Source organism: Camelus ferus, chromosome 20 (assembly GCF_009834535.1).
Source record: "Camelus ferus isolate YT-003-E chromosome 20, BCGSAC_Cfer_1.0, whole genome shotgun sequence".
Taxonomy (NCBI): domain Eukaryota; kingdom Metazoa; phylum Chordata; class Mammalia; order Artiodactyla; family Camelidae; genus Camelus; species Camelus ferus.
This window is the reverse complement of record NC_045715.1, coordinates 2,858,832-2,868,297: the sequence shown is the minus strand read 5'-3', so window position 1 is coordinate 2,868,297 and position 9,466 is coordinate 2,858,832. Positions and strand designations below refer to the sequence as shown.

Genomic DNA, 9,466 nt, shown 5'->3' with positions numbered 1-9,466 from the left:
TCACTCGGCGGCTCCCAGGCTGCAGGTTCCGGCAGGCAGATGCCGGCAGGCAGATGCCGGCAGGCGGGCGGCCAGCCTCCGGCACATCCTCCCCTCCCCACCCGCGAGGCTCACACAGCCCGTGTCTTCTGAGAACTCGGACCTGGCATTTCCCAGTCATCTCTGGGCACAAAATGCCTTTCAAAGCACCTCTGCGAAGATTGGTGAGAGAGACATCAGGTAAGACATGGTGTTTTTAACTTTAAACTAAATGTAAAATGCCAAGCTTAAGCAATGAAACAATCAGGAGGCAGTATGGTAACAAGAGGCATATTTTATTAAGTTTTCCTAGTAAGTCAACTTGGGAACGTTGCTGCTGAAATCCCAGCTGCAATTCAAGTGTCACCGGGAGCAACTCGGGCACGCGCTATTTTGAGAGATCAGCTTCCACATCTTGATCACTAAATGGAAAGGCTCTTCAGGAGGACAGGCCCTTACCCTACACGTAGAAGGAGAAGAAAAATCACAGATGCCATGATGACGTAAAAATAACTGGAAAACATTTTCAAAACTCAACTTGGTGCACATTAATTGCCATGTAAAAAACACAGATTCGTAGTGAACATTTCTATAAGGACACTTCATCTTGGAAAATGGTAAAATTCACATGGAATATACGCTTGAGCTAGGACACTATGAAGAGCACTGTGTGAAGCCCGATGTCTAATGACATCGTAACAGAAAGCACCGCGTACGTGAACACCTGGGGCTTCCTTCCTGTCTCAGTGTTTAAAAGGGGGATTCCTTAACCGCTTGGCCTAAATCTGAAGACAGGCGACTCCTGTTTCACTTTCAGATTTCCCTTCTACCTCGCCAGCCGGAGTTCTGCTCCGAAGTGATGATAAAGTGCAGATGAGGAAGCGTCTGAGAACGTCCCCTGTCACTGCCTCTACCACACCCCGCAAGTTATACAATTTTTTCGTACTGTAAAAATGTCCTGAGTGTTTTAGTTATTAGGAAAAGAAAGTAGTAATTATAATGGCAAAAAAAATTTTTTTCAAACACAATTATTCTGAGAAAAAGAAGTAGACTGGAATGAACCAGGCGCTGGGGAACGAGGATACAGGCACTGTTAACAAGGACTTCAGGGTGACTACAAATGCCAGGAGGGTCTTAATATTAATGACAAGACGCTCCCTCCCTAGAAAAGCTTGAAATTCTAGCCTAATTTCTGATAACCATCGTTTCTGCCATCAAGTATAATAAAGCAAAAACTTCACAAGAGAACCCTATCTGAAGACCACACAGCGACTGCCCAGGAGCGCAGGCGGCCCAGGACAGCTCACCACCGGCCTCGGCCCCGCAGAGCCCCGGGCTCCAGCTGCGGCAACGCCGCAGATTAGGACACGAGGGCTGTGTGCAGGACAAAGACCGTTCTTGGGGCTCCTTTCAAATAGATAAGCAGAGGAATGCCGAATTCGGGAACATCAAAGATCTACGGACTGTCACCTCATTTCCCTCGAGAAAGAAAAGGGGCAGTGGCTCTGCATATCGGGCCTGTTCCGAGCCCGTGGAGGAGCCCTGGATGGGCGCAGACACGGAGAGCGCCACAGGGGCCGGGCAGAGCTCCCGGCGTGCAGTCTCTCCCTGGGCACCAGCCAAGGGGGCCGCCAGCTACCTGGGAGACTGCTCCCCCACGGGCGGGGTCTTCTAACCACCCTGGGAGCCCAGCTGACAACCTCGTCTAAGTGGAACCTCGCCACCCATGCCCCTTACGCTGCTGCATCTGACCCCAGGTCTGGTTCTAGGGCCGGGGCAGGGAGGCAGGAAGCACCTCACAGCGGGCACAGCACGGCTGCTCTGCGGGTCTGAGTCCCAGACGGCAAAGCAACCCAAATCGTAACGCTGCCAACTAAAGAACCAGACAGAATTAAGTGGAGGATTCTCTCTTTTTTTTTTTTTTTTTAATCTTTTACAGAACAGAAACCTTAGCTCATGTCTTCTGGTGTCATCATCTTCCACTGAGCTGCACCTAAAACACAAAGAACAAGTAACAAGCAACTTTGTTTTTTAAAGAACATGTAACAGTTTTGAAGGCATAAGATGAACGGTTTCTAGTGGAAGTTAACTTACTTAAACATTTACGTATAAAAATGGAACCATGAAAATCACCAGAAACATCAAACGGTAACTATTCTGAGTGAAAAAACTACAGAAGACCTGACCAGGCAGCGTATCGTCACCAGAGTAAGTAACGGTGGGACGTCGCTGCTGCGTCCTTACGGCACGAGGGCTGCATGCGTGATGCCTTGTTTAAAGGCTTCACGCCTGGAGGCCAACACCACCTTGCATCTAGGTGACTTTAAGTCTAAGCCACAAGGAGTCGGGGTGGAGTCAGAGCTGGCTATCATGATTATGGCATCTATCACCTTCACATGGAGCAAAACCCACCAGGAGAATGCTGCTATTCTGATTTTTCCATTCTTGGATGCACCAAAATGTGCATGTGTGTTGTAATTAGGAGCCTGGGTGAATAAAAAAATCCCATTTACAATTTTTAAATACTACTTAAACCCCTAAAATCTGATTATTTTTCCACATTCCTCAGGGAGACAAGCATAAATTTTACCACCCAAACAGAAAAGATTACATACATTTCTGAAAAATTCTCTTCAACCATGTTAAAAATACAAATTCCTTTGTGTTGCAAAACCAAACTGATTTACATGATTTTGTTTTAAATTGTTGCTAAATGTTTATCTACACATGCTGTCAGAAATAACCTTGTTAAGAAGGTGAAGCTGGTGTCTCAGCAAATCAGACCCCTTGGAGAAGGCGGTGAGTGGCCTGTGCCCCGTTTTCCTTTTTCTCTTTCCGCACCATCAGAAGGAAAAGTGAGAAAATAGCAGAAACATTAGTTAAATCCTGAATTACACCCCGTAACCTATAGGAATTACCTCACTACACTGAAAGCTGACAATACTGGTAGAATTTTTTGGTGAAATGATTAGGATCCTAATTATTAATAAAATGATAAACTTGTGGCTAGGTTCACATCTTTAACAAATAATTCTTTCAGTTAAGACTTAAAGGAAAAAACACAAGGTTGCTCTTAACTATATACGGTTTACCTGACTTACCAGCACTGAAGACAAAAACTTTTAAAAATGGCTACAAATGCCTTGTTCACAAAAGACTTTATTATCTAGTGATGCATACTGAGAACATACAGAAATCTGCATGGTCCACTTCACATGCAGTAGAACAATCTTCACTTTACAATAAGTGAGTGTCAACTGTTTTATGCAATAGACAACACTTTAAAGTCACATTCTTAAAGAAAAGCTTCATTTACAAAAGAAATAAAAGGTAAAGAAGCAATTACCGCTTTTAAAAAGCAGCTGCTTTGTTCAAGAGTGGGAGGGTTATGCCTGTATTGAAAGACAACATGATCACAAATAATGAAAACAATGAACAAATGAAAAACACTTTTACCATAAAGCAGTACACTTTCAAAATGACATACAAATAGTTAAAAATTTCATTATGTTGTCTAGCTAAATTTTAAACATGAGGACTTCCAGAATCGGGCCTCAACATTTGTTATTAGTAAATGAAAACTACGCCTTGTTTCTATGTCACTAGGAACTGTATTTAACAAAATGTATATAAAGTCTATAGCAAGTTGATTTAAAAAAATTAAAGTTAATAAGAAACAGTACACTGAAGGCGCTCTATCCATCAAGCGCATACTCTTCCAATTTTAAATGTGATGAACAGAACAGAAATTGTAACTATGCCACAGTTGCAATGCCAAAAATAAAACAAGATCAGTTATCACACATGCAGGGAATTCTGCCACAAAGCTAATATCCCTCATTTGTCAATTGTTCCAATAAAATAACATCTTAAAACACCAGTGATGTTGATGGTTTAGCTTACCTTCAGTGTACTGAATGTTGTACACAACCTGCTTTAAAAGAGGAGACCATCCCTGCAGGCAGGCTCAAGAAGGAACAGACCCCTTGCGGCACTGACCACACCCAGGGCATGCTGCTGTGGCCTGCGCACACACCTAGGGAAACGTGAATATAAACAGCATTTATGCTGGCCATCCCACCTCAACACCACAATGAAGCCAACTCTGCTAAATAGATCAACCACCCAGCATTACTACTCATTTTGTAACAGATGCTCTGTCTTTCCTGTGAGCTGCAACCACTTACATTAGCACTGTGATTCTGTGCAGTCTTGGCAATTAAAACAGTTCTACAGTGAAACTTCACGTAAGACACAAAACAAGTAAACTAACATTTCTAAAAGAAATATCACCCTTGGTGTTAATTCAAATATATCATGCTTCCTCAAATTTGCTGGAGAAATATTTATAAGTTTATATACATTAATAGACTGCTGTGAAATTTCTTCAGTCTTTGTATTTAATTATGCAAACCCTGGGAGCGTCTTCGTCTCGTTTAAATCTTCTCCTGGATGAAGGCGTGCTGCAGGGCCTGGTTGATGCTGATCCGTTTAGCTGGGTCCAACATTAGGATCTGGTCCAGCAAGTCCTTCAGCTGGTGGACTTTTTTACGCTGGTCTTCTGGAAGTCGCTGGCACCCAATCAGGTCGGCCAACAGGTCCTTGGTTGGATTAATGGTGCTCATGACAGTAACTTTCTCCTAAAAATAATTTTTTAAATGTGTGTCTCTAAATAAGTCACTAAACATACGTAACTTAAGATCAAAATGACCAGAGAAAGGAATTCTATAAGAATTCAAAAGAACGTTATGTAATGAAAAGTCATGAACGGTCAGCACTTGTGTCTGAACCGCACTTTCCCTGCTCTGAGGTGACAGGCAGGCAGGCACCCGAGTCTGTACCACGAGGTGCTGTGAATCAGGAGGGAGAACAAGAGACAACGACGTCGGGGCGGTGCGTGCACGGAGGCCTGGGGGCCGCACAGCAGCCAACCTGGGCCCACTCCAGGAGCGGGGTTACTGCTGAGGACGGAGTCTTTCTGAGTGAAACACGTTATTTTATAAGTAATAGGGAGCCCTTGAAGGACTTCTAGGCTGGCAGAGTGATATGATCAGATTTGTTTTCAAAAAGACCACTCTGGCAGTAGCACTGCAAGCTGGACAGGAGGCCAGACCGAGAAAGCGATCCAAGGGGAGAGAAAAGGGCCTAAATGTGGTAAAAATAAACTCATTCTACTAGGAAAACATTTTAAAATCTCTTCATCTTTTCCATAATCTGATGTTTGTTCAGGAACTGGTCAACAGCAAGACGGAATTATTTTTAGTGTTTTAAAATATTCAAATCTGCTAGAACAGCACCCACCCCCGCCCCCCGCACTCACTCCGTTAACAGATGGCCAGTTAATGAACCACACCTACAGGAGACTCACCCTCTCTGTCACTTTATCCACTTCTATGTACATGAAGTTGAGGTTCTGATCAAAATGCTGGTCTTTGAACACGCCTTTCCGAATCATCTGGCAATAAAGCAAAACCAACATGGGCTCTGAGCTCTTAGAAAAGTCTGGTCTACTGACCAGCTAACATGTAACAAGTCACACAAACATTCTCTCTCTGGGTTTGTTTCATTATTTGAAAATGATCCGATTCCTTGCTTTCCAGAAAGTAACATCTTTGGCAAATGTCGCACCTGAAACCACCTACTGAGGTGCCATTGTGCTTCCCCAGGCAGCGAGCCAGGCCAGTTACAACACGAGCCAGGCTTTCACTATTTGAAACTGAGGATTAAATAAAAACTTAAAAATCATTTGTTTGGAGAGAGGAAACGTACTAGACAACTGGGGCCTTTTCTTCCGGCAGTTAAGAAACCTAACGACGTTTTTAAAATTATGTTCTAACAGCCCTAAAATGACACAGGTCAGACCTCATTAAAGCAAATGTCAAGACAGCTAATTTCTGTGTAACTTAGTCTAAAGTCCAACAAAACAGAATTTGGACATAACTAAAAAACACAATGGCCTCTGACCTATAGGGAGAAAAATCTATAAATCTCTCAAATTCAGCAAAAAAGCTGAAATCATAAAAGGCCATAATACAGCCTGCAGACATTTTTATAAAATGTCTATAAAGTTCTTAATTTGTGTTAATCAAACAGAAACTGATATTATAGCTCAAGCATCAAGGGTTTTAGGTTAAAAAGATGTCATTTCCTGTGAGTTTCCTCCAAACCCTCTTCCTTCCCCAAATAACTTCCAACTGACCGCCATCAAGTGCCCCTTCTGATCCCCTCCCCCCACTCATCCTGATGACCGAGGCCGTCCTGACCTGTCTGTCCACCTGGCCTGCACCTGCTGCCGCCCAGCTGTGGCAGTGTGGCCGTGCTCCCAGGGCCCCCGCGGTGTGACGGCCAGGCACAAGGAGGGGGAGGTGAAAACAGCCCCATCTACGCGGCCAGGTGCCTGCGTCAGCTGTCCTCCTCAACTCCAGTTCTGCCCAACAGCAGGCCCCTGCCCTCCTGCTTAGGATTCAGGAGGGCCAAGAAAAGCACACAGACAGACTGCAGACGAGAAAAGGAGAAGGCAGTTCTCGTCTTCTCTCTCAAGAGCGCCTGGCTGTTCAGAAGCACTAATTTACACACCAGAAATGAGGAAGAGCTAAGGAGTCACAGTCGCCAGGTGCCTGCCTCTGAAACTGTCTCAGAGCCACGTGTCTACAGGAAGGCACCGTCAAGGCCCCGAGGAGAGCAGGCTCGCACGAACACCCTACCTTATTTGGCATCTTTCCTTTGAGATCCATGGCGAGCTTCAACATGTGGTTATTGGTTTTGCCAGGAAATAAAATCTTTCCAGTGTAGAGCTCATACAAGGTGCAGCCTACAGACCACATGTCTATGCCGTAGTCATAGCTTTTGCCTATAACTGAAGCAAACCAGACGTCAGCACACGTGGAGGAAACCAATGAGCTGCTGTTCATCTCCGTTAACAGGGGACTGACTTAGCCTGGACTCTAGATCCACAATTTTAACACCACTTTGGCATTAGTTTCACGTTCTTTCCTATTAATTCTTAATACAGACTCACACTTAAAACCTTAAAACATGAGGGAGTGGGGAAGGCACTGAAGGGCAGAGGGAAACGCATTTCTCTCTTCATTTCATCTTTGGCAGACGTGCCAACCAGCCTCGGCCAAGGCAACAGGAAGAAAAGACAAAGGTCCCACGCAATTCATACATGTGACGATCAGACCTTGCGTAACCAAGAGCAGTCTTCTCAAGGGGAGGACTGTCCACAACTGCTTGCTACTCTTGCCAGACACGGCCAAGCCTCCTGTCACTCTACGTCATTCCACCTGGGGACGAATGGCTCGTGCAGCGGCTGAAGCGTGACGGAAAACCGTGCTCAGCCTCAACCGCGCGGCCTCCACCGCACAGGACGGCCCGGGCCAGAGAGCACCCGAGGACACTTACTGATCTCAGGAGCGCGGTAAAATCTACTGACAAGGTAGGGCGTCGTGTCGTTGTCTGCCACGTGTGAAGCCGACCCAAAATCACAGAGCTTTAAAATGGTTTTTGATTCATTAACCTGCAAAATATTTTATCATGAAGTTGAACTCATGCCAGGAATAATTAAGACAAATAATCAGATAAAAATAATTGGCTTTGAGAAGTTATTTCTAATATTGAGGACAAAGTCACTCACTGACTCCTTAATTATTTTTAACTTAGCCCTAAATTATGTTATAACTTAATTTCCTAATTATGAATAATTATGAGCTATCAAATATTTGATTATAATTAGTAAGAGAACCTCTTCAGTGAGAAAATAGGGGTAATACCAAGTAAACTTAATTTTAACCAATACTATTTAGAAAAGAAAGGAGTAGTTAAGAGAAAGCACTGAAGTAACTTCTAAAAATCCCCAGAAAACCTGCATAAAGTCAACTTACTACTTACAGGGAACATGAAGACATTCATTAGATTAACCTACAACTGACTTAAGTTAACTTTCGTTTGCCAGAAAATTATGATGGCAAAGAAAGCAGGAGGAGTCAGATTAAATTTATAGACAAAACAGCGTAAAAACATTCTCCATCCGTAGCTGCTGGGCCATCCCAAATTTACTCACTTCGAGTATAAAAAATATAAAATCCCTTAAACATGAAGAAGGTATTAGTCAGGAAACGTTAAGTATGTTTGGCAAAACTGATGGAACACGAACACTGTATCAGCCACTTGCTCCTCTTCCCTCGGAAACACTCCACACACACAGGGACAGTGACACCTGCCGACAAGGCCTGGAGCTGCTCCCATGGCTGCGCCACTCATGAGTCAGAGTCACAGGCAGGCTCGGGATTAGCAAGTGAAGGCAATTCACAGTGCAGAGTCCCTTCCCCCCTTCAAAAGAGACACACACAGATTCCGAGTTGGGACTTGAACGAGGCCTGCTTTTCCCGCCCCAGAGACACAGCACTGTAAATCCAAGGCCCCAGGCAGTCTCTCCAGGCGCGGTACAGACCACCCGCTGCAGCTGACGTCCAGAGGACGGTGACAACAGACAGGATTACAGCTGCCACTTCAGTCACCGCTCTCTTGGTCCTCTGGGGGATCAGGGATATAGGAATCTTCAAATGGAAAAGTGCTTTTAAACGTAAACTGCATTCAGTGACTTCAGGATGCAGCGTGAAAACCCAGAGAAAACCCCAGGGCTGCTTTAAAATCATCATCTCTCCACGGAGCTCAGACTGACAAACGCCCTCAACAGCAGGGCCCACATCTGCTCTCCCCTCTGCTGGCCCCGGAGGACACTGACAGCTGCAACCTGGGCGGAGCGCTTTGCATTTTCATGGACAAACAGCCCCACATGGTCTCTGACGTCTACTTTTTCCTTTCTCAGGAAGAAGGGAAAGCTGTCTGAATCCATGTGAAAACCTACACTAGTTTAGCAAAACTTGAAGAAAAACAAAGTTGTAAAAACAAGAGCTCCTAAAATCCTCACCCATGTCTTATCTGACCTCCACGGTGGTCACACAGACGTTCCCTGAGTAATTACCTTTCACTTGTACACAGTTCACACACTCCGTGACAGGGATGGTGTACTTTGCAATGTAAAAAAGAGAAAGAGGTCAAAGTCACCCATGAAGCTGACTAGGCAGGTCTGCAAGCCGTCCACACCGAGCCTGCCACCTCCCTGCCGTCACCCAGCCCCCCCTCACCCGAGTCAGATCGGAAATGCGGTAGGTCGCCCGCTCAGACCCGGCACAACACAGCGTCAACGTGCTCATCTGCGAGGGGGTATTTTTAAGATATTAAAAAAAAGAAAGGAAAAAGAGAACTCTGAATCAAGTGCCAAGCTACTGCCTCGGAGTCCTGAACAAACCTTAACGGGGTATCTTATTTTAACGTGTGGCACATGCTAACTACTGACGGACGAGCTACGCACCCCGCAAGCCGTGAGCACGGCCCCGCCGGGACGCACCGACAACAGACACGAAGAAAGGGCCAGGGAGGGAAG

General features: G+C 45.1%; 1 protein-coding gene across 4 annotated transcripts in view; it reads right to left on the bottom strand.

Moving 5' to 3' along the window:
• Window positions 1–293: 293 nt before the first annotated feature.
• The window catches only part of PRPF4B (pre-mRNA processing factor 4B), a 34,615-nt gene continuing 25,442 nt past the window's right edge, over window positions 294–9,466 (bottom strand). Inside the window, exons 12-19 of one of the 4 annotated variants that reach the window (XR_004313347.1) lie at window positions 7,423–7,537; window positions 6,723–6,874; window positions 5,387–5,473; window positions 3,922–4,658; window positions 3,365–3,410; window positions 2,763–2,849; window positions 1,967–2,011; window positions 294–478 (exon numbers count right to left, since the gene is read on the bottom strand). Coding sequence is in view for 1 of the 4 variants with exons in the window: in XM_032462425.1 (XP_032318316.1) it covers window positions 4,455–4,658; window positions 5,387–5,473; window positions 6,723–6,874; window positions 7,423–7,537 (558 nt within the window). In the remaining 3 variants the exon portion in view is untranslated. Of the gene's footprint in view, window positions 4,659–5,386; window positions 5,474–6,722; window positions 6,875–7,422; window positions 7,538–9,466 lie in introns of all 4 variants that reach the window. The other 3 variants (XR_004313348.1, XR_004313349.1, XM_032462425.1) reach the window with 3 other exon arrangements.